The sequence below is a fragment of the Empidonax traillii genome, unplaced genomic scaffold (assembly GCF_003031625.1).
Source record: "Empidonax traillii isolate 1590-97213 ecotype Southwest subspecies unplaced genomic scaffold, ASM303162v1 scaffold634:size670481, whole genome shotgun sequence".
Lineage (NCBI taxonomy): Eukaryota > Metazoa > Chordata > Aves > Passeriformes > Tyrannidae > Empidonax > Empidonax traillii.
Window position 1 is genome coordinate 248,703 of NW_020955827.1, and position 25,823 is coordinate 274,525.

The 25,823-nt window shown below is 35.3% G+C and overlaps 1 protein-coding gene across 6 annotated transcripts in view; it reads right to left on the reverse strand.

Moving 5' to 3' along the window:
• Positions 1-242: 242 nt before the first annotated feature.
• Positions 243-25,823, reverse strand: part of APAF1 (apoptotic peptidase activating factor 1) — a 33,128-nt gene continuing 7,547 nt past the window's right edge. For 2 of the 6 annotated variants that reach the window (XM_027899047.1, XM_027899045.1), the window contains 22 exons: positions 24,410-24,522; positions 23,770-23,901; positions 23,133-23,371; positions 22,429-22,596; positions 21,460-21,591; positions 18,965-19,078; positions 18,196-18,374; positions 17,108-17,234; positions 14,930-15,055; positions 14,192-14,323; positions 11,901-12,026; positions 10,692-10,853; positions 10,314-10,442; positions 9,428-9,553; positions 8,556-8,675; positions 6,682-6,807; positions 6,282-6,407; positions 4,705-4,824; positions 4,255-4,380; positions 3,359-3,484; positions 2,775-2,921; positions 243-707 (listed from right to left, as the gene is read on the reverse strand). In XM_027899047.1, the coding sequence (XP_027754848.1) occupies positions 564-707; positions 2,775-2,921; positions 3,359-3,484; positions 4,255-4,380; positions 4,705-4,824; positions 6,282-6,407; positions 6,682-6,807; positions 8,556-8,675; positions 9,428-9,553; positions 10,314-10,442; positions 10,692-10,853; positions 11,901-12,026; positions 14,192-14,323; positions 14,930-15,055; positions 17,108-17,234; positions 18,196-18,374; positions 18,965-19,078; positions 21,460-21,591; positions 22,429-22,596; positions 23,133-23,371; positions 23,770-23,901; positions 24,410-24,522 (3,040 nt within the window). In that variant the 3' untranslated portion in view covers positions 243-563. Of the gene's footprint in view, positions 708-2,774; positions 2,922-3,358; positions 3,485-4,254; positions 4,381-4,704; positions 4,825-6,281; positions 6,408-6,681; positions 6,808-8,555; positions 8,676-9,427; positions 9,554-10,313; positions 10,443-10,691; positions 10,854-11,900; positions 12,027-14,191; positions 14,324-14,929; positions 15,056-16,509; positions 16,625-17,107; positions 17,235-18,195; positions 18,375-18,949; positions 19,079-21,459; positions 21,592-22,428; positions 22,597-23,132; positions 23,372-23,769; positions 23,902-24,409; positions 24,523-25,823 lie in introns of those variants that run through there. The other 4 variants (XM_027899046.1, XM_027899049.1, XM_027899050.1 and 1 more) reach the window with 4 other exon arrangements.

A 25,823-nucleotide genomic window follows, 5' to 3' on the forward strand; every position in this document is an offset into this window, starting at 1 on the left:
TTTGGTTTGAATGTCAAGCACCAAGATGGCTGGTTTCATATTTCAAGTGAAGAATGCCCCCCCTTCTTTCTATTCCATTCTAAGTGAAAATCCTTGCATCACAGTAAAAAAAAATGGGTTTCCACCTCATACAGTTGTGTTCGTGACTAAAGAATATTTAGCCATCAGCCTCAGCACAATATATAATTTCAAATAATTATACCAAATAATTTCAAATATATCAAATAATATATCAAATAATTTCAAAGTATTATACTCTTATTATTTTTTCACTGTTATTAATTTCAACTAATTTGAATAAATCTTAATATAATTTCCTTACAAATTGGAAGCAACATACTTAAAATGCAAATCAAGATTTAAGGATAATAATAACACTTATTAAAAGCAAGATTAAATGCAAGTTCATTTGAAAAAACATAAATAAATGTACATAAATATACATGAAAACATGAATACAACAATGAACTGTAATTCACAGCTTAAGAAGAGTCAGACAAACGTCTAGAAGAATTTTGTTTCAGATAAAAAATTAGTTATCCTTGCAGTGTTCGGCACATTGATCAGAATTTCTGTAATATATAAAGAATACCAAGATTATCAACAGTCACATACACTTTGAAATTAGGAGACACATGTATTGACTTGAGGTTTGTTCCATTTGTGTAGAAGGTTTGTAAGGATTCTCCAGTAGTTACATTCCACCACTATAAAAAATAATAACAGTTTTGTTAGTAGGACCAAATTCTTTTTCAGTGAGATTACAGTTTCTAATTATTATTTTTTAGAATATGCAGTAAGTCCTAATAGCAAAGAAACTGAGAAACCTTCAACCATCAGTTTACTGTAGTCTGGAATTTCACATTTCTCAGGAAAACTACAGACCAGTGCAAAATTGACCTAAAAGCAATCCAGCGCAAAGCTGTTACTCAGTTGTGCCGATAAGAAGTCTACCCTCTGTTCTTGCAGATTTTGAGTGCAGCAGCAAAATATCGCAACAGATTACCTTCAGCTTTGATCATCTAGAAAAACAGATGGTAGTACTACTTTTTAGCTTACTCATCTCATGAAATATGTAGCATTACAGTTGTGTGCATAATACAGATTCGCAACTACACAGCTATAATGTTCTCATTAAAAACACTGTCGCTAAAGTGTCTGCTATTTGATCAAGAGCCCCAAAAACAGAAAGATAAAACCAACCAAACAAAAAATGGACCTTAGCTCCTGAACCTCTGTTGGTGAATAAATGATCAGGTGCTGTGCTGGGGGTACCACTCACACAGCAAGTTTAACAGTTCACAGCTGGATACACTTAATTTAGGACTAAGATGACTCACTTGTTTAAAGTTATTGTCCACATAACTCTACAGTACCACTCAGTCCAGTTTTTAGGGGACCAGACTTCTGAAATGTTCTAGACTTTCACTGCCTGGCATCTCCCTACAAAATGGCTCTGTGTGTGTTTTCATGCACATTATACACAGCCATCTGGAGATCTTGAAAGAGAAGTAGAAATACAATACTTTGAGAAGACATGATGATTGAATATAGTCCCATGACTGGAAAAAGACAAATGTCATACCCACTTTCACAAAGAGTAAAGATGTTGCTGAGAACTACAGGCCAGTAATCTTCAATCTAGTGTCTGGAATTATTATGGCTGAAGTTTTCTGGAAGCTATTTCAAGTCATTTGAACAACTAGCACAAAGGTAAATCATGCTGAACCACCCCATTTGACTTCTGCTGACAATAATGGCGGCTCTCCAAACAGCATGGAAAGAGCAGTGGGTGTGAATAACCTCGACTTTAGCTAAGCCTACAGCATGGTTTTCCACAGTGTCCCTATAGCCAAACTGGAGAGATAAGGACTGGACGAGTGGAATACAAGGTAGGTAACAATCTAAGTGTATACTACTAGGTTCAAAAGGTAGTAGCCAGCAGTTCGGTTAATGTGTGTTTAGCCCCAACTGAGCATAAGAAAAACACTGAGAACTGGAGCAAGTCCACCCCACGGTCATTGAGATGGCTGGATACCCAGAACAGATGCCATAGAAGAAAGACAGAGCACCGTTCCAGAAGTCCTAAACAATTCTACACTTCAAGAAGTATCACAACACCATACTGTGTAACCACAAGGTAAAATGGGGAGGAAGCTGGAAACAGAAAGTATGTCTTGTTCTCTAATATGAAATGAACAGCAGAAGATGTTTTCAAAGCTAAGTTAGAAAATTCAACTTTGCTGAATTTTCAAACCTTTGTTAAATGATTACTGACTGACCTCAAAGAACTAGTCTCATAGCATGTCCAACAGCTAGACACGGATGAACAATCAACCAAACTCTATCACTCTGAGGTGTGAGAGATGGAGAACTTCACCCCCTCTCACTTCACATACACATAGAGTTTCTAATAATTGGTATTGGCTATTACATGAGGGGAAAAACAACAACACAAAAGCTCATGAGAAATTCACAATTACAAGGAACCATTCACAGACTGAAAGAAAGGCCAACTCTTCCCCTTCCCAGAAGACATATGCCTGGTAGATGCCTGAACCAATGAGAGAGTTTAAAAACAAGCTTGAATTTTTAAGAGACCTTTTCAGGGGACTTGCAGATATGAGAAGGAAAGAAGTGAAACTGAAGCAGCTCTGTGTTCAGTAAAACATTTCAGATTTGTTTCTTTGATTTAGTCTTCATTTTCCTTTAGAATTTACAGAGTGTTGCCCTTTAATTTGGTATGTTAGGATATTTATTATTTCAAGGCTTACCTTAAGATAGCCTCCAGATGACACAAGCATTTTACTATCAGAAGAAAATGAGAGGTCTGTTACCCAACCCCCGTGAGTTGGTTCTCCTTCGTCTACAGTAACTGGGGAGCAGAAGTGAAGTAATGCACCTGCTAAAACGTCCCAAATCTAAACGAGAAGGAAGATTATGCAAATAAATAAACTTTACAGGAAAAAAAAACTAAAATAAGGATATCTGAAAATGTATTTTTCTGTATTAAAAAGATCTCTTGTAAATATGCATCGTCCTTGAAGTGACAAAATATTCAAAAAAAGAATTCTTCTCTTAGAACTGTATCATATTTGGAAGATTTAATCACTCATGCAATTCACAGTAGAATAATTACTGAATCATGTAAATTGGTTCCTTATCATTCATGGAACATAAATCTATCAATATGGTTACAAATTACTGCCTCACATGACAAACTTTGCTATTTTCAACCTCCAAAGTTCACCACAATGCTAACGAATTAGACATGCAGAACACAAACTATAAGAACTCTTCTATCTGCAAGCTGAATTTCAACTGAATTATAAAATAAACATCAAGATTAGAGCAGTACCCTTATTTCTCCTTTGTCATCTCCAGTGGCCAATAATTTGTTGTTAGGAGAGAAAGTACAGCACCGCACACAGGCTTCATGACCTTTCAGCTCATGAAGAACAGCAGAGCTTTCAAAGCTCCATATCTAAATGGAAAACATTAAAGAGGAGTGAAAAAGACAAGTTCAAAACCAATTAGGACCTCTTTCTAAAAGGCATTAGCATTCAAATGTACATAAGACTTTTCATTTATATGCATACGTGTGCATTTATGTAAATGTATTATACTCTCATCTAGTTTTCTTTTTATTATCTGAATCACAGAAGAATGTGCTTGCTACAAATTACTGAACAACTGCAAGTAATATATCTTTCCTTAGAACATATTTTTTAATGAAACTGATTTGTTCACAAGAAAGTTTAAAGCTGTTCATAGAAACAGGATTTATCAATCAATTTAAAGTTATATTTTAAAAATCTAATGGAGTGCTTTAAGAATATAATGGGGCAGCCCCAGTGCACTACTTTGTACACCTGACTTCAGAACAGGAATACCAGAACCTACCGACAGCACTTTCCTGGAAGTTTCGGAAATTTTTCTTAACTTTACAAATTAAGAATGTCAGGCTATCAACAAATCAATACAGAGAAATAAACAAAGTGTTCTGCACAAATTGTGCATTAAACATGCATTTTATTTGTACAGAAGCCACTAGTACAGCTTCAAGTTACAGCCAAGATCAATTGCGAATGACTGTAACAGCTTTAGAAACATGTTGATGGATACAGGAAATTTAATACTAGAAATACAACAGGATAACTTGAATAATCACTAGCTACCTCAAAATAAGAAATATAGATTACATTTCAGGACAAATAAGGCATCGCTTTTATCTTTGTATAGAAGGTAACCAACCTTTGCAGTTTTGTCAGCAGAAGTAGATGAAAATTTACTACCATCAGGTGAAACAGCACAGGAAAGCACAGCACCTCCATGACAAGCAAAATCTTTTTCTAGGTTTCCAGTTGTGATATTCCAAACCTAATCAAATATACAGGAAAAATGGGTTAATTTTGTAGCACAGTAAAAAGGTTAAAAACATTTGCATCGTATACAATAATATGTAAGAAACTAAACTCAACTAGCTAGATCTAATATGATCAACACTTTATTATACTTACTGGTATAGTTAAAATACAACAACAGTGTAAACCTTACTAAAAAAAAAATTCAAAACTTTGTCTTAAAAGTCAGTTTACACTTCATGATCAAATCAATAAAATCCACACAAAGTGCAGGAAATACCAAATGTTACAAGAGAAAGTAAAACATATTTGATGTGATTTGTCAGTTCCCTTTACTTACCTTAACAGTTCCATCAAATGACCAAGAGAGAAGTTTTGAATTTTCCAGAAGTCTAAAATCCTTGATTGCTTCCATGTGCCCTCTTAGAAACACATGTTCGCTCAACTCCCAATTCCATACCTAGTTATAAAAATTAAATACTTCTTAAAAAATTTGTAACAGCAAACATAAGTTAAGAAGAATGAACTAACCAGTCGATTTTTATGTCACATGACTAACAAAAAGTTCTTACAGTGGTGGCAATTAATTAAAATGTTAGATATTGAAGAGATCCATAGTAGAGACATGCCACAGAATTTATTAGACAAGCTATAAGACAGTCCCTATAAAACACATATTATCTGATTTTCAAAGTGAATTTGTTACTTAAAATTCACTGGTAATTTGATAAGAAAAGGCAAACCAATAACTTATAAGCACCTGACAAGTTTGGGGGTTTAAACCTTTGATTATTGCAACAAATAGACTTATTTTGCCTGGCAGACCTCATATTTTGCACACTTGAGTTAATTTTCTTTTATATGTTTAATGGGCATTTTTAATGAAATGCCATTTTGCTTCGCATTTTTATAGCAAAATGACACTTCTATTTTTAATTCAACTATTCATTTAAAAATGAGTGTAATTTTTTTTTTACAGAAGCTATTAGGCATCAATTTATTTTAAATTACAATAATTTAATAGTTTTAAATTTTATAGGTTTCCTGCTGCAAAGAGTGAATAGAAAGCATCTGTGTTCAGGTGACAGTCCTGGAGGTTTAACTGAGGCGCTGCCCACAAGAGGGAGCTGAGGACCCTGCAGAAAAGCTTCCCATGCTAAAATTGACAGGATTCTAAAGCTGAGGACCAGCACTCATATGTGTTTTGGAGAAACTCAAGTTTTGTTGTGTGGAGTGAATGCTCATTAGTAGCCAGAGCATGTGCTCCAGTTTAGGAATCCTGTCAGCACGCTGCAGCTGATCTGCAGTGCAAACTAAAGCACAGTAAGCATAAAATGACAAGGATGTTCACTTCAAAAGTGCATCCCTGAGGTGAGCTAAAATGCTTACATAAACACACCAGAATGCGTCTCCAGAGCCAATCTACCTTGCTGAGAGGCAGAGGTTACTAATTTGAGACTACATTAGTGCAGTCACCCTATTTCTAGAATTATCTGTATTCAGCACTCTATGGGACTAGGTGAGCACACAAGCCCACTCTGAGACAGACCTTTTTACCTCATTCCCTAAGAGAGTATAAACAAGCCCACTGACAGACCTACCACATACAGTCAGCTCTGGGTCACTTCCCAAACCCTCACTTCAGAACTGCTGAGTTGTCTTGTTTGACAATTAATGTTCCTTTTACTCTTCTCAAAGCAGTTGGTGCTTTTTTATCATCCACAGCAGTAAAAACAGAAAATCTAATATTCACTATCACATAAGTTATAAATAAAAGCTACAGTTTTTACAGTCTCTTCCCCCAACATGGAGCAATACAGAATAGACTAATCATTTACTGAGTTTACATTATATATAGTATAAAAGCTCTTTACTTTCAGTAAGTTACAACATGATCTTTTTAAATATCTTTCAAACCTGTAGAACTGAATCGTGAGCACTTGAAATGAGAGTCTGACAATCAGATGTGAATTGACAATGCTGCACAGATGTCCTGTAGGCCTCCCAGGACTTCAGAACTTTCCCATCTGACAACTGTAGTACCTTTAAAAGGAAGAATGCAATAGCTGTACCTATTTTATATACTTGAGGAAAACACAAATATGCAAATTCTCTTTTAAATAATGTGAGATTGAAAATACATGATTCTCAGTCATTGGATTAGAACAACTAAGAAGTCCTATTAGATTAGTTATTAGCTTTGAATTACTATGTTGAAGAATATTATTGTACAAAGTCATTCAAATTACATTTATTTAAAAAGCACCAAGAAGAGTGTTTTCCTACTATTTTAAAAATCAAATTTAAGATTTAATACCTTTATTGTTCCACTTTCCTGTCCAAAAGCTGCAAATTTAAGATCTTTGCTTAAGCAACAGCAGGAAATGGGGGATTCTTGGGCTGCTGTCTGCATAATAACATTGTCTGTATTTCCATTGATAAGCTGTAAGATAGGAAGCTAATTATTACAATATTTTAAAATTTAAACTTAAATAAATTACAATACAGAGCTAAGAATGCCAAAAGGAACAGTGTACAAAGTTACAAACTTTAAATTATAAGAATCAGTTACTTTCATAAACCATGAAGTTTATAAAACTTCATAAACCATGAAACCATAAACTTTCATAAGCCTTGAAGGTCAGCATAACTATTTCCACACAATGTTCTCCGAACAGGACAAGTTTGTAGAAAGAAACTCATCTCAGTATTAAAAGGCTTTTTAAAGTTTGTCTGACTACAGGAAACAGTAACTTAAAATGCTACTCCCAAGTTCCAAAAGCCATACAGCAAGCTTCATGCTCAAATTTACCTTACCAGCCAGATTTAAAGCCCATGTCAAATGGAGCATAAAATACTTTAAGTGCATCGTCTAAGCATGACTTTAAACTTACTAGCACATACAATACACCAAATCTCAACTCAGTATTGCCCTCAAATCAATTTCCTGGAAGGAGGCAGGGGGAGGGAATCTTTAGTATACAATAATTTAAAAACAGAGTTCAAAAAGCTATCAGTGTGAAGTGTTTAAAAATGAATGTATTGCACATCAAAGGGTGAGTAGGAGTCCAGTTCTGAGAGACAATAAATTACAAAAGGTTGAAAGAAAAGCTTTGAGAGATGTACAGATTTAACAGGTACACTGTTAAATGAGAGTACACATGTAATCTGTCTTTTCAGTCAATTTTTCTCCTTGTGCAAGGATGAAAAAATCTATTGCCTTTCTACACTGCAGACTTCTCTCATGACTGCTGTCTACAGGTTGTCAGAATATTGTATTTTGGGCAGAGAATCTAAGCACCATCTTTCTCTAGGAAATGGTTCAAGTAAAGTTAGAACAGAAATACACTATTTATAAACATATAGATAAGGTCTACTAATTCAAATGAGAGCCAGACTACACTATTACACAGTAGTTGCTACAGATGTTACAATTCAGGAAGATGAAAAAGTATCAAATGTCCTAAATTGTTCCCACACATAAGCAGGTGTAACTCCATTTGCTGTGATTTCTCTCAGCCCTCCGTTGCAGCAGATGAAAATCCTATAAACTGACTTTATTTGATATATTAGAGAGTCATGGTTTTAAAAAGGATGATGTGCATGCACTTGCTATCGTGGAATGGAAAAATATATTTTGGATGTTGGTGTACTTAGCACTTGGTGTGGGGAGGCCCACAGTAATAGGAGTGTACTCACTGTTACTATTTTCTTCAGCACAAATCTGAGGCTATAGGCAGTCCTGGGCTCACACCTTTCAATGCCCCAATTTGAGACGTTCAGCTGTTACACAGGGGTTCTGATGTGTTACATACACATGCTGTGTAACGCCTGGTCTATAGATGCTACACGTGGCCTATAGGTGCTGCACACATTACACATTGCTGTGCACATCTAAGCCACTTGGAGGGCCCACAGCATCCCTGGTCATGAAGGGAGATGAGTTTTGTTTCTCTGCATCTGGTTTCAGTTTCGACACTGGTGTAGAAATTTCCCCTAAAACTCCCATTTTTCACTTAATAAACTAGGCAGAGTTTCTAGATATAAAGATCTTATCAAACATTGAGTCATCTGCTAGAGATTCAACTGCTGAAACACATGAACAAGCAGTTCTTTCAATGCTTCCTTGTTTCCTCGCGAGATTTGCAGGTAACGTTCAAATGTACTAACATATTGAGAAATACAGCTTACTTGTAAGTGCTTCTGATTATAAATGGCTAAAATCATCACTTCACCATTGTGAAATACAACATCTAGTTCACTTTTCAGCACATCATCAGAAGACTTGCACACCTTCTTTGTTTCCCAGATCTGTTGAAGAACAAAGCATTTCATTAGCTTTATTAAAGAATAAGATACAAAATGTGCTGAGTAAGAGTACTTGTAAACCAAAGGCTTATAACCTTGGATGTAACACTGATTTTTTTAAAACAGTGAAAATCATGCTTCTGCTATTTTTGATACTAGAGAAGGTTGTGCAATTACTATAGTGATTCCAACAGAGGAAACAGAACTTTTTTTTCCAGGCTGACTGTAAGACTCCTCTGTGTTTAGAGTCAGAGCTATAACGTCCAAAGTTTTCTAATCCAAAGAGCAGCATTAAAATCCAATTACAAAAAATGTTAAATACATATTTCTATACTTAACTGCTTTCGAAATTTCAAAAATGTATGTGGTTATTTGAGAGAAAGGGAAAGTTGCCTTGGTAAACTATAGTTCTACTTTCCCAGGGTTTTAGTGAAACATTACAATTAAAGAAACCTATCCTAAATACTAACATGCAAATATATCTAACAATGAAACTAATATCAAGTCTGCTAGGATACTCAAAAAACTTCACAATTCCTAATTCAGATAAAATGTAAAACGAAACAGAAGGTCATAATTGCTCTTGAAGAGCCATGAGATTTAAAAAAATCATGTAGACATAGAAGAAATTTATATAAACAGTAAATAAGTAAAAAAGCCAGCTCGTTTTACTGTATATGTAAATTATTTTAATACAAATACTTAAATATATATATAAAATTAACATTTTTCTAAACAGAAAAAAGTTGTCTTACGCGTATTGTCTGGTCATCAGATGATGTCAGAAATAAAGATCCATCCGGTGAAAATGCCACACAGTGAACCCAGCTCATGTGTCCCCTGCAATATGCCACTTTTGACAGAGATTTAATATTCCACAACTACAATAAAAATACAGAAGAAGGACTTACACGGATTTAGATTGCATTTATTAATTTATTAATTAAGTGCAAGTACACTTAATTACTATGTCTTCTAGTATTTTCTTAATTCTCATTCTCAAGTCAGGCGTAACAAGAACTGTGCCTACTTATCACATTTCAATGGTCAGGAAAATTGAATCCGCAGCCTCTTTGACCGTTGTAATTTTAAAAGACAAGGGGGTAAAACAAAACAAAAGAAAAAAAGAACAGTATAAAAAACCAGAAGTTCAACTTGACCATGTAGATTGCAAAACCAAAAAAAACCCAAACAGCAACGATCACCTCAAACCAACCTCAAACAAGGCTAGACTTACTCTAGCCTTGCTAGTCCCAAAGTTATTCTAGATGTTTCCTTCCTTCTTATTGAGTTGCCACAGTCTGTACCAGCATATAGAAGGAGAGAGGGTTTGGTTTGGTTTGGTTTGAGTTAAACAATACTCCTGAGAGTGACAACAGTAACTTTAGATACATTTAGTATACTTGTCTTTCTATATAAGTTCCATTGTCCAGAATGAACATGTAACTTTAAAACACTATTTCCCAGCTGATATTTTACATTTCAGAAGCAAGTGAAAATTAAAGAATCAAGCACATCGAAAGCCTGCTAAAGTACCTACATTTGTTATATCTCTGCATACAAAAAACTACCGAGACAAATGTAACATTTTAAATTACAAGTAGCCTTTCCTGGTATACTGCAGCAAAGACAATTGCTTACCTCAACAGAACAGTGAGACAAGGCAACTGCTACTAACTCATCACCAGGACAAAAGTCGCAGTATTGGATTGTACTGTGATGACTGATGATGACTTCCGTTACCAAATCACATGTTTCAGTATCAAAAAGCTGTGAACACACAGTAAAATAGTTGGCACCGAGTTTGAATGACTTCGCTATAGACAAATAGCTTATATGCGTAACAGTGTACATTCTTGAATTTAGGAAGTATTTCTCTCAGTCACAAATTTGCTGCCGACATATTTTTACACACACTTGAAATCACCCATCTTTTATCTGAAACATCTTAATAGCTTGGAATTTCATCAGTAACTGTAATATACTACCTCCAAATAATTATTAAAGTGAGGTACTTACCAAAAGCTTATTTTTGGCTACTACCAAAATCATGTCACCATTTCTGGACCAAGAGCAACATTTTACTAAGACGTCCACATCATCTGGTTGCTCATCTGCATTTTTGAAGAAATCTTTTATCTCAATACTTTTCAGTTCATTTCCTGAGCATGCTGCCCAAAGCTGCGATAAACAGGAAAGAAATTAATATCTTTTCTGTACCTACATCTTTTCACTGATGTAGGTACAGAATTCAACAGGGGAGACCCTAACACACAATCATTTCTAGGGAAAGAGAGGGGCAGGGAACACCATATATGAAAAGCCCCTTGCTACTTTGCCCAGTCAATAAGTAGCATTAGAATATTCATAAGTCCAAATGGTTTAGACAAAAAAAGAAGAAGAAAATAAAAAACAAAACGCAAAACCCCCAAGATTATGCTGTAGCAGAACCCTGTCCTTGGGTTCTTCTGTCATATCATTCCAGGTACAATGCTGTCTCAACTTCTACTTAACAAAAGACTAAACCCAAAAATAATACTTGCCCTGCAACTCTACAAACAGTCCACTCACCATGAGAAATCTGGTACACATCTAGCTTTGCACCTTAATTTCATTGGAGAACCTGCCAAAAATCTACTGAATATTTCTGACCCCTTCACTACACTTTTCCTTTTGAACAACAGCTACAGCAATCCTCCTTTCCTGATTTAGCAACTACACAGAAACATAACAGTGTTTTAAGAACTCCAATTCTGAAACAGCATAGTTCTGTTGCAACCAAAGGCAATAAAAATAATACATGCTCAGAAAAACACATAAGACTCTCAGTTCTCTTCTAGTGCATACATGAAAACAGTACATAGAAATTGCTTTTAATTTTTATGCCTCCTGATCATTTTCAGAGATGAGAGAATTTTCACTTAACCTGAAAACTTACTACTATTTCTATTTAAATAATTTTCACTCTCACCTCAAGCTTTCTTAATAAAGTGCATTAGAGGGAAAAATATTCAAAATGAGGCTATGTATTATTTCTTCACAACTACAGGTAGCCAACTTTCTTTTCCTGGTACTGGACTAGCCATTTAAAAATCCTGCATTACAAATAGGACCAACTTTGATTCATTAAAGCTTATCATGCAGACACAAAATTTTCTTTGCATTTCATACAAAAATAACCCCATCCATCATCAAAACAAACAGTTGATTTAAAATTACACTGTGTACCTTTACTGTTCCATCTGTTGAGCAGCTAGCAACATATTCATCATTTGGTGAAAATCTACAGTGATTGACAGAATTTTCATGACCTATCATCGTATTTCTACAATACTTTTCATTCACATCCCAAAGCTGCAAGAGAAATAAACATATAAATATCATCATATGAATGGATTACTTAAAGACAGATCATTCATGCTCTTCTCAAAATCCTATGCTGGCAATCAAAACATCAATTTCTTTTTTTTTTTTAGTTTTACCCACATGCTCATGGATTGAATGCTGTACCCCAGATTACCCCACAACTCACCTCCATCTGCTAACATGCACGAAAACTATTAACATCAGAATTAAATAGATCTAGTTAAAACTGCACTGTACAGTGCAGACAAGGCCCTTGAACAGTGCGAAGTCACAAAATATGCTGAGTTGGAAGAGACCCACAAAGATCATCAAGTCCAGCCCTTAGCCCTGCACAGGACCATCCCCAAGAGTCACACCATGTGCCCAAGAGTATCATCCAAACACTTCTTAAACTCTGTCAGGTTTGGTGCTCTGACCACTTCCCTGGGGAGCCTGTTCCAGTGCCCAACCACTCTCTGGGTGAAGAACCTCTTTCTAATATCCAACCTAAACCTCCCATGACATAGCTTTAGGTCATTCCCTTGGGTCCTGTCACTGGTCACCATAGAGTTCAGTGCCTGCCCCTCCTCTTCCCCTCACAAGGAAGCTACAGACTGCAGTGAGATCTCCCCTTGGTCTCCTGTTCTCCAGACTGAGCACAAAGCTTTGTCTTGACTCTTTTCAACTTTGAAGTTCAGAATTACATAGCTTATGCATATTAACAAAAATGAAATCTCTGGAGTTAATCTTGAACAGTATGAAAATCATACTTGTCACATCCATACTAACAAAGTTAAAAAAAAACATTTCATATGAGTTTTTTTGTTTAGGGCTTCTCCTCCCCACCCTTCTCACATGCACTGATTTCCAAGTCTATAGCCCACAAAAAAAAAATTCAATTAAGCATTCAAGAGAGAGCTCAAAACAAGAACAGTCACTTGTACAGTGTTCTCTGAAAATTACTGTACATATTTCAAATCTGTTATTCATTACTCATGAAAGTGTCAAACTGTCTAAATTTTTAACCACATCAATGTTACAAAAATGGTAATTCTAAACAAGTGCCTTCTAAATCTACCTGTTACAAGGTGGCAGACTCAGACAGTAAATGTATCTCCTGAGACATTCAGATCAGCACAAAAGCCTCTTCTTTCCACCTTGACGTCAGATCGTAACTGTATTTGTCCTCCATTTGACACAGACACAAGCTTTTGCAAGAACTCTTCAGATGACACTTCACAACTGCACGTTACAGCTGGAAGTGATGGTTGTCTCTCCCCCTACCCAAAAATCTCACTCCTTGCCATCTACTTCCCACAATTCTCTTGCTCTGGGACTAGGTAACAGTGTCACTACAATGAACCAAATGGGCAGAAAAGCAATCCCAGCAGAGGGTTTTACAGAGCTGGCTCCTTGAATCATACACCGCAGAATAAGCTAAGTACATGCATTGTCTCAAAGGCAAGAATATACTGCCAGGGCATCTCTGGTGCCAGCTAATGAAATTATTTGCCTATTTGTACGGTAAAATTGCACTCCTTATTTGCCAGTGTCTAGATCTTCGTGATTCTTCTGGTTTCCCCTTTCCATCAGATACAGACTTAAATTGCCCAGCTTCTGCTCTTTCTGTGTATACATACTGCCTCCCAATCTGGACACTGAAGGCCAACAGTTAATCTGACAAACCTCTGTACTGATTATTATTTTGCTGTCTTCCATGTTCATCTCTCTACTATGCCCAAAAAATTTAATAAAAAAATGCCCCTGCTACACTTACATAACACATTTTTCCCCCTCTTTCAGCATCCAGTTTTTTACATTATTAATGTTTCCCAACCTAAAGTTCTGCCTTCACTTTTTCTTATGCTGTTTTTAATTAGGTATTTCACTCCCATTCCCATTCCACCCTCTGTCTTGCCAAAGCCCTCACCTTCATACCCTACCAACAGAGGACTTGCCCATTCTCCTTTGCTGAGTATAAATGCTCCTATTCTGCCTTTTTGAAATCTGACTACAGAGCTGTAATTGGTACTCTGAATCAGTTGCCATCTCTCTTCTACCAGGTTCATTAAAAAAAAAAACCATTAATTTACAGCATTTGGATATATTTATACACTAATAATTATCCTGTTATGACAAGTAGCATGAGAATAATCTCAACCTTTTCCACTTACTTTGATGAAAGTGTCATTTGAGCAGGTGGCTAGGAGATACTGACCCCTTCTGTTATTGAACTGGCAGCAATTGACCTGCTCTGAGTGTTCTTCGTATACACGCCAACACTGGCCTGTTCTTGAGTTCCAGATCTAGACAGAATTGAAGGATGAAAAAGACTTTTAAATATATTTAAAGTAATTAGTTTTAAAAAATTTGGAAACTATGTAGAAATAAAGTCCTGAAACATTCTTAATAACACCTCAAAGATGTTTTGAAGATAAAGGGAAAAATATATATTTGCAAAAAGAAACAAGAAGTTATGAGGGGAAAGGTCATAATTCAGATTGTAATTTGATAAATACTGGAATTTCAACAAGATTTGGCTACAATAATGAGGAATTAAAAATCCCAAATATTTCACAGGTAACAGAAAAAACATTAAAAAACCAATTATGGATAGATTTCTTATGAGTAAGACTGGTCTCAAACATTACGTTCTAGTTAAAAAGAATCATCCCATAATACAAGTAAAATAAGTGATAGTAGCTACAAGTAAGATGGTAACATTAAGCGTATTTTGCATAAGTAACAAGTGGGACTTATCTGTTTGTCAAGTACTGAATTATCCATGTAAGATTTAAGACAGTTTAAAACAAACACCTTTAGTCTTAAGAATCTGCTCTGTCTGAATTGGTTTAACAGAAATTAGAATTATTGGCTTGATGAAAAGAATTGCCTACATCTCATTCCCTTACCTTCACTTTTTTATCACTTGAACAGGTTGCTACAAATTCACCATCTGCAGAGAAAGCGCAACAAAGTATTTCATCATCGTGGGCATTTATCTCCAGGAGTCTCTCTCCACTTTCTGCTTTAAACACCTATAACAAGAAATAATAAAACCTTATAACTTGCATATAATTTTAAAGCACAAATATAAGGTGTTTTTATCTCAAATGGCTCTTTTATGTAAACTCTTCAAAAATTGGTTTACTTTTGAAAGCATTCATATTTTCATTCATATTTTCATGTTTATGTTACAGTAACATAACTATAAAACTATTTAATTTGAGTTTCAATTTTGCAAGGATGATAAAAATTGTTAGGGAGAGAAATAGTGAAAACTGATACTAAAAAATATTTCTGTTCTACCCTCACTCTTTAAGCCCAGAGCCAGGTCCTTTCACAGTATTTCCAAACAGTAACTGCAAAACACTATCTACTAAGAAAATCTAAATTATTCTTAAAACTAAAAATCCCAGTTTTATATGTATGTGATGTTCTTCTGTGGAAAGTATGAATTTCATAACCAATTGACAATTTGAGGAACAAAACCCAAAAATAAGTAAGGAAAAATTGTACAGAATGACACTTGGGCTCAAAGTTTCTGTCTTGTGCTAGACAAAGGAAATGAAAGAACAACTGGGGAAAAGTGTCACATACTAATCAATTTCCCCAAATTCTGGGATTTACAATGTGGGACAGGCAGGGGGAAAATCACATCTCCCTTTCCATCTTAGGTTAAATATTTTTAATTATTAAAATAAATCACAAGGTGTTCTTTACAGCACTGTTCAGGATACTGCAATTGTGAAATCCCTGGTTTTTTCCTTTAATTTTTTATTGAATGGGTATGTCAATGACAATGAAACTGTTGGTATTAGTTCAAATAAGAACATAAATACTGAAGTAACAGGAAATTCACCGTAAGTTCTACAGAATATCTGCTCTTACTCTAGCAATCATTTTCTTAAGTAGCTTTGAAAACTGAAAAGCTTAGGCCATGATTAGAAAAAACATGAATAAGTTCGAAGTGAAACAATGAAAAAGGACCACTGCTAATTTTCCTATTACTTCTTCAATAAAAGTTTAGTTTAAATGCAATCACAATCCACAGGGGTTTTTTGGGTAGAAAATGAAGATAAAAATAAGCAATCTGCAGTGTCAATAATTTAGTACAGAAGCCCAGCACAGTAACTTCAGCACAGCAACTTCAGCACAGCATGAGTACATTCACCAGGCATCTCCTTAAGAGGATGCCATGATCATAATACTGTAGAAGCCAGCAAATAAAATAAACAAATAAAATAAATTAAAAAAACCCAATAAAAACACACTAAATAGCCAAATGAACAGCAACTAAGCACCAGTGATATTACTGCTTTAGTACTCAACTTCTCAAGCACCCAAAACAATACCAAAGGTTTGCAGAGAAGTTGTTCTTTTCCCTTACCTTTAGCTGTCTGGAATAGGGATACTTTACCAGGTTACTGGCTGGCTGATTGCTAGTTCTCTTGAGAGCTGGCTGACTCCCCTGCAGGCAGACTGCTGGCAAATTTATATTAGTCACTTTCCCCTCTGTCTCCTCTAATCTGCTTTCTAAGCACTATAGGCCTGTTTCCAATCTAATACTGTCCTCAACTTCAGGGGTTTTCTCCACAGATATATTACTTTTGCATAAGACATTTTATTAATTAAGCATCAAAGAGGCATAATGTCCATTATCATCTCATATAAACAGTAAAGATGTAATTAAAATATCTTACTGCTTCTCAGTAGTGTAGAAGGTCTACTGTGACTGGAAAAAATACTTTTTGCAAGCAAATATTAAATAAGCTGGGGTGCATTACTTAGGCTGTGAGTTTTCCCACATCATTAAAAGGCATCTCACATTTATGCATTAAAGCAGTAAGGGTATAAACCCTTAAATCACACCTTTTGGCTTTTGAACTAGAAGAAAATGCTTACTCTTCTAAACATGCAACTTGATGTTTATGCAATAATATATCCTTTTCAATCATTTGCCTCCAGTAATTGTCCAGATCCAAATACTATCACATAACATCCAAAAAAAAAAAATGCAACAGGACTGCTAACAAAGGTTATCAATATAGTACACAGCATCTCTTTTCACTCATGCATGGGTATCTTACCTGAAGTGTTTTATCTGCTCCACATGATGCTATCCTTTGTCTATCCTTAGAAAAGCAGGCATGGTAAACTGCATCTCTGTGTGGACGAACAACTAGACGGTAGAGGTTTTTCAAGGATTTTTTATTTCTACAAGGTGAGATAATTGATTTAGATTAGTAGGATTTCTAGTACCTTTGTACTATTCAAAATCCTCTCTAAAAAGATTCACGCTTTTCCACACATATTGAGCAGAAAAGCTTTATCACAACCAACCAACCCACTCTATCTTACCTCTCAGCTTTCATTCTGAAGTAATAAGGGAAAAATAAATTCCAACACTCACTCAGAGGTTTGTATCACAATCATCCTGTTTAGCTAGGTCTTAAAACAGAAAGCTGTCACTGTAACAAGATGACTTTTGGTGATGACCAAAACATCTATCTCTGTTCTGTTGATTTCAGTCATGTTCTTCAGCATGTTTCCCATATCCAAGGCAAAAACCTTGAACTGACTGGGGATGGACTCTTCTGAACTGTGCACCTTCCAAGTAGTTTTCTTAGAATTCTGCTAGCTGTGCTAAATGAAATAACCAAATATTCAAAGAGGAGACTAACCTGCTCAGCTATTACTATAATCGCTTGACGTTCTGTTTTGTAACCACCAAGTACTACAAATATCAGAAGAGGAATGCCAAAGAGAGTTATATGGTCACTAAGAGAGTTATATGGTCAGATGACTATCAGACAAAGCTGGGAAAATGTTTAGATATGTATATTTTTTCCTTAAACAATTTCTAAAACCACAATAACAGTAAAGAATTATTTAAATAGGGGAAATTTCCAGATTGCATAGAGATTACAAAGTATTTCCCACCTCGCTACTTTCAAAAACTTTGCAAGTTAGTACAAATGCTCTCCTTTCTGAATCCAGATATAAATATATTTCTCCATTTATTTCTGTGTAATTATTACTAATTTCCCCAGAAAAAAACCCATATCAGTTGTTACAAAGGTGCTTTTATTAGCCATATGTTGTATTTATTTGTATATTAAATGATTTCCTTGGATCAAGGGATCAGCATATCAGCAGATGGACTGCATCTACTTACATCCACTCCAAATAAAATGTTCCTGTTTCTCTTTGAGCATGTAGCTTGGCTTGTTGATATACCTCTGATGTTTCTGGTTGGCAAAGTCCCAGCTGTATAATGTCAGGAAATGGCTGCCGTCCAAGAAGATGCCCATTTAAAGAGAGAAATTCCTGGAAGTTCTCACGTACTGTGCTATCCTATGTACAAAGCAGATAATATTTGATAACATAGATTTATCTTAGTATTTATTTCCTAAGTGCCCTTTGCTTTTTTAAATTTCTACACATTTAATACTCTTATAGAAGCATTTAGCTCTATTTTTCTATTTAGTTCTATTAGCAAGTACATACAATAGACTAAAACATTTCATTATCCTACTCAGGAAAGCATAATCTCCTCATTTTTCAAATAAAAAATATTGGCAACCGTGATTTATTCAATAAGCAGTCAGCGTGAGATATCACAAAGACTGTTCCAAGTGGTTAACATAATTCCACACCTCCTCAAAAGCAGAGTATCTTATGTACCCACCATTAGGTATTGATCCCTTTGGTTACTGAGTTCCACAGCCAATCACTTACACACTGAAGTTAAAACTGAAACTGAAAACTAGGTTTCCTTCATTTTTATCTTCTCCAAGTTAAAGTTTAATTTAGTATTGGTTTTGTGCTTCAGTTTTTTAAGCTTTCTGTACACCTGCCATATATACATATATCCAACCAAATGCAATTACAAAACAGAAAAATATATTTGGAGCAGACTGATCATTTACCTTTCAGTATCATACCTTTTGATCCAGGATTGAACTATATTCTACATATTCATGAATCAGATGAGCAGGCCCTACTAATTCTGTTTTAGCTTTAATCCAATCTAAAGAAAACATAAGATCACGGAGCTCCTACAAGAAATAATAAATTTAAGTTCAGAGCGTAAGTTTCACAACAGAGTCTACTTGGGGGAAAAAGAAAAGGACAGGAACTACATTAGGTATTTAATATGTTTTGGTATAACTGTCTCTAGTTGAAAACTTCAGCAATTTCCTGTTTCCTGCATCTTATTTAATCGGGTATGAAAATTCTGGGTTAAAGAAGGCTAAGCTTGTTATTTTAATGCAAAGGGCTGCTTTTTGATACACCTACTCAGAGAAGGGATGGGAGTACAAAGCAATTCTTGACCTGTAGCACACAAGACCTGGTTTAAGATACAACTCTGAAAAAGCTTCTTCTAGTCTAGTCTAGCAAAGATCATTGCTAATAGTGATTGTTGATCTTCCTAAGAGAAGCTGAATTTGAATAAAAGCAAAAAATCAGTTATAGTTGCATTTCACTTAAAAATGAGAAGACTACTTAAAAAGGCGATCTGAAACTGCAAAAAGAATTATTAGAATTGAATAGAAATTTCAGTTGGTAAGGACTTACTATGATCATCTAGTGTAACTGCCTGACCAGTAGCTAAAGTATGTTATTAAGGGCATTGTCCAAATGACATAAACACTGACAGGCTTGGCGCATTGACTACCTCTCTAGAAAGCCTGTTCCAGTGTTTGACCACCCTCTTGGTAAAGAAATGCTTACTAATGTCCAGTCTAAACCTCCCTGGGCGCAGCTTTGCACCATTCCCTCGGTTCCTATCACTGGGTACCAGAGAGTAAGAGCTCAGCACCTCCCTCTCCACTTCCCCTGCTCAGGAAGCTGTAGAGAGCAGCAAGGTTGCCCCTCAGACAGGGACCTCCCCAGACTCCTAAAACCATTGGTAGATGATGGGGAGGAGTCCTGCCATAATATCCTTTTGTTCCTTCGGTGCTCTTGATTGTATCAGATCAGACTTGTGAACATTCAGCTGATACAGCTGGTCACTTACAACTTCAGTGTCCACAAATGAGAAATCACTGTTTCCAGACTCACGTTCCTCCAGCCCAGGGGGCTGAGCAGCCCGAAGTCTGTCAATATTATTAAAGATTGAGGCAAAAACCCCACATTGAATGCTTACACTTTATCCTTATTAGTTAGACGACCATCTCCAACAAGTATTGGACCAATGTTTCCTTCAGACCTCCTCTTGCTATTAATGTACTGAAAAAAAGCCTTTCTTTTAAAAAAACATACTTGCTGGGATCAGAAAAGCGGCTTAGAGACAACACTGCACAGGTTCTAAGTATATACCAATTTAAAGACAGTAAATACCACAAGGATTAAAATATTATCATGGTTAAACAAAGGAAAATAATACCTCCTAGCTTTACTAGCCTCCCAACAAATAGAAATCATGCCTAAATGAGAAATAAGTGATACACAGAATGCAAACTCTAGGAAGCATGCAGTCATAATGAGCCAGGCTAAAGAACTCTGAGAAGCTAATTCTACAAAATGTAGAAAGACTGCTAAAAAAACCACCATTTTTCAAAGCATATTGAAGTTAAAGAAACTAAGATAATTAAATAAATATGATCCAGAAAAACAAGATTTGTAGCCCACAATAATTATGAAGGTTCTTATAAAATATAAATCCACACGGTATATTATATGATGAGTCAGATGAATCATCTCAAAGAAGTTCAGCTGAAAAGGTTTGAGTACATGTGAAATAAAGCAATTAGCAACCAGTATCAAATGCTATTCAATGCATTGGAAACTCAAATTCAAGTGAAACTTCTGAATTATTAACCCTTCTACATGATTTGCAACTTATTCTAGCTGAATATCTAAAGTACAGTAGGTGGTGAAATGACAAAAAATTTCTAAAGGTGCCAAGGCAATCCTGGGAACAAGAGATTTGCCCACCTACCTCCTGATGCTTTTTTTTTTTTGCTATTAAAATCAGATAATGAATTTTTACAGGTAAATCTCTATAAAGTAAGAGGAAAAAAACTAATAAGACTTCTGAAGAAAAAGGTAACTAATTGATAGAATTCTCTAACTAAATCAATTTACTTGTACTGTCAAACAATAAAGCAGGTCTGGGCTTTCAAAAAGGTTTAGAGAAGATTTCTTATCAAAGCTTCTTAAAAAAGGAAAAGGAAAATACGAACAATTAAGATATAAAATAAGAAATCTTCTCAAAAACTGGTTGAAAAGACAAGATACAAAAGGTAGAAATAAAACAGTTTTTATAATGGACAGTGATTATCAGTGGACCTCCTAAAGATTCTATGCCGAGTGTTTATCTAGATGCACAAAGGCCTGAGGGAAAAGAGGTTCAAGTGGGGAAAAAGGCCTGGAGGGAAAAGCAGAGGTAAGAGTGGGTTAAAAAGGGAAACAGAGGCCACTTGACAGAACTCACCTCCTGCATGTTGGCACCAGCCATGTGATACGCTAGGAAGTTATACCAGTACATGCAGTCCTCTTGGGATGGAACAGGCGTCTTCAGTTTGTAATATTTCTTGTACTGATTTACTATGTTTTTATGTAGCTCCTGCAATGTGAAGAAAAACACAGTTTCAGTTAAATCTATACCAAGGTATGGGATAGTTTCAGTATTGAGGAATTATAAGTATTATTAAGATTATATTTGAAATAGCATTGAGGAATAATAATATAATTTCTCAATCACAACATCTCAAGAAATTAAATAAAAAAAGCTTACCTTTCCAAATTGTACACCCTACCTAATTTAATCCTTAAGATTTCTCCAGAAACATTCTCTGGATATTAAACGGTAGAAAAGAAAGCTGTTAACCTTCCTTCTCAGACTGCTAATAGCTATCAAATCTCTCTTCATATTAAATGTGGGTAGCCAATAAAAAAGGACTCTTACATATGTCACTCTAAAGCAAGTCTAAAAACTTGCTTTTTCTTCATGTCTACTTCTTCTGCCTTGTCCTTCAGAAGTGAAATTTTTTGGGCCCAACTTATACGCCTTCTCCCTGCAGGCATTGCCCTAACTGAAAAAAAAAAAGGAAGTAAAAAAGCACTTCTCTGCATTAAAGAAGGAACCTCCTATTCTGGTAGGCTCTTGATGCCTTTGGAATCAACAGTGTTACATTACATCTCTTGCTGGAAACATCTGATAGAGAAATAATGGATATGGAGTCTTCTCTCAGTTTAGTCTCCTAGGTCCAAACGGAACCATCATGAAATCTTTCCACAGTTTCAAGTTGAAAATAAGTATTTTTAATTAATCAGCATTAAGTTAAACTGCATCGTGGACTATTCTATGAAACTACTTGGGATACCATTTAACAAGGCAATATTTTCTGAAGAACGCCCAGCTTTGAAAAGTTAAAACTAAGCAGATTCATCATTATGCTACCTGAAGTTGGTTGCGATTCTTCTCTGTGAGAAAGTCAAGTTGAAGATCATGTAGATAATAATGGAATGACTTCCCGTTACGATCACAGAACAAGAGTGATTTGTTAACAAATTCCTGCAGTATATCTTCAACTTCTTCAGTTTCCATATCCCAAAGAATACAGAGAACCTAAAAAATATTAAAATAACAGAGAAAAGAATGAGAACTAAGTCATAATATGACTTATGTGACTATCATAAAAGGCTACCAATTAACTGACAAAAAAAATGCATACTAAGAAATATAGACATATTACAAATGGTAATCAATAAGTCACCAATTCTTTCATACCAAACCACAGGACAAATACTACAAGTTATCCTGTCTTTTGCCTATTTGTGCTGATTTATGGCAATCATATCTTTTTCTTAAAGAAGACACATTTCACTTAACACTTTAACATTTTAAACCTACTTAAAGAGCTATATGCAGAATGCACGTTAAATTAAACATTATGAATACATTTATTCAGTTATGCTTTTTTTAGTTTCACTACTAACAATAAAAGTCATGATACAATAATAATGGACCAAATCTACCTAATCTAGCAATTACTATCAAGTTACACACAGCATAAGTTGCACATGAAAACTGTAAATTTTATGAATGCTTTAAAGTTGTTGTTTGTATCTCACTAAAAATGACAAGATTTCTGCTGTTATTACCTTAGTCGGTACTTTAACATCTTTAGGGAGAATAGAGAGGTCTTTATAGTAGTCTTTGCAATTGTCATTTAGTTGCTCAACACTTATGGACATTGCTTCATCAAGGGCTTCGTAATCATAAGATGAAGATTTTCTTATTCTTTTAAACTGCTTATTCTGCAGCTGTCTGAGATAGTATTCCCAACGACTAGGGAAGTCTCGTAATAATGCACCTATCAAGGATATCACAAGAGGAGAACCTGAAGGAAAAGATTAAATCAATATTAGAGCTTTTCAAGCAACACAAGCCGATAGTTGATCATCAAGTCACTGAGTAAATCAGGTAATTTTCCCAACGCATTGATTAAATTCTTGAGGTGTGGAGGACAAACAAAACATGTAATCCATGCAGACATCTGCAAATTCATGAAATTTAAGTGCAGTTGTAGCGCACCAGGAAAATACACTGAAGAAAACTGCTTGAAAATCAACATGGGACAATTCTATTTTGCTTAAAAAAAAACCCAAAAACATTTGACAAGCACTTGTGTTTCACTTAAGGTATACAATATTAAAGGACGGTCCCTCCTCTAAGTCTACATCTAGAAGAAAAAATACTTTCAGTGGTAAGTGATATGTTGAAGAGCAACTAGTATACCTTTGCATTCTCTTACAAGAGAGTTAGCTTGTTCTGGCAGTTCTGATATTTTCATATTCACAAACAGGGATAAAATCTCCAGTCCTTTCTCATGTGCTAGTCCACTCTCGACATGAACCTCAAATTTATTGCCTAGATTCAGAAACATGGAAAAAGTTAAAAGAATGTAAAAAATCCTATGGAAATTGAAGGCACTTTCCAAGTCTTGAGCAAAGAACCTGGTTCATGATTTTTTGTATAGTATTTTATAGGCTTAGCACTAAGAAGAGTATGAATTCTACTCATCAGAATTAGTCTGCATCAGACAGACAAAAAAAAGACTATAATCTAATAATGACAAATGCATTATGGGTAGTGACTACTCAATAGAGTAATCAGTTTACAGCACCATTGTCACGGCAGTTAATTTATCCTGTTGAGAATCACTGCACTCTTTAAAGCAAACATTTAAATTTCAGAAAAACATATAAATAACACTTATTTCACAAAGAGCATAAAGTCTTACAGAACAGAATTCTAAAACTTTGCCAAAAGTTGATCAACAGAGATTCTAATAGATTCTTTTAAAAGTTCACAAGAACAAATTGTATACACACATACACACAAAATCTGTGGTGCAGAAGAGGAAACTGTTCCTTACCAGTCACAGCATCTGTTACGCTCCTGTCCCTGCTGGTGATAAGAACCTGACACTGATTATCGAATGCTTTCAGTACCCAGGAATCCCAAATGTCATCCAGGACCAAAAGAGATCTAGTACAAGAAGAAGTATTGCAGATTTCATATCAACTATTAGTGCTAAAATAAAGTACTGCACTTTAGTAATGAAAGAATATTTTCAGAATTTACAATGCATCACTGCACGATTTTTATTACATTAATACATAAAATATCTTCAAAGCATGACCATAGAAGGGTAATGAAGCCTGTAAAGGGCCTAAAAAATAAGTCCTAAGAGGAGTGGCTGAAGGAACTCTGGTTGTTTAGTTTGGAGAAAAGGAGGCTCAGGGGGAACCTTATGGCTCTTTATAACCACCTGAACGGAGGTTTTAGTGAGGTGGGGGTCAGCCCCTTCTCCTTGTCTCAAGCGGAAAGACAAGAGGAAATGGCCTTATATTGCACCAGGGGAGGTTCAGATTAGATATCAGAAAAAAAAAATCACTGAAAGGTTCTTAGGCATTGGAATAAGTTGTCCAAGGAGGTGGTGGAGTTATTGACTCTGGAAGTGTTCAAGAAGTGTCTGAATGCAGCACTTGGGGGTAACGTTTAGGGGTCATTACAGTGGTGCTGGGTTGATGGTTGGATTAGATGATCTTGAAGATCTCTCTCAACCTTGATGATTCTGTGATTAAACACTGTACTGAAGAAGCTGAATGCAGGTATCTCAAAAAGTAAGTTTTTACCATTTATTATTTTATAGCTACAACCAAAGTGTAAACAATAACGTTTTGAGAAACATTTCCATTAATAGACGCCAGGAAAAATAGAAGAATTTACTTTGTTTTTCAGGTCACCAGGCATCATAAATGAAGAACACAGTTGTACAGGACTACATAACAACTCTGCTTGACACAGGCTAGTGATAAGCTTTGTGGGAGAAAGCATTTCACTTTCCTTTTGACTCAAGAGTTTTCAGTTTTATCCTTGTATCTTTGGAAAGAACCTCTTGTGAAGGAATTATTTTGGATGATGAGGCTATTTTTCACAGAAACAACACTTTATAGTGACTACCCATTCAAATCCTATGGCGAGCCACATTTGTAGGTTAATACATGGAATCTCACCAAAATAATTTATAGTAGATTTCCCTACACCTACCTATATATGTCAAAGAAGTTACTGAAAGCTGATTTTAAAAGGTTGGTTCTAAGGGAGCAAAAAGTAAAAAGTAGATATACGAAATGTCAGTTATTTGCATTCAGTGGGTTTTAGTTATTGAAACCTAATCTTACAAAGTGTTTATACTTACTGCCTTTTTTTTTCTGGAATTTTCTGCTACACTAGTTAAGTTGTCCAATTCCCACTGAAGCATGTCAAGACTTCCGCATTTTTGT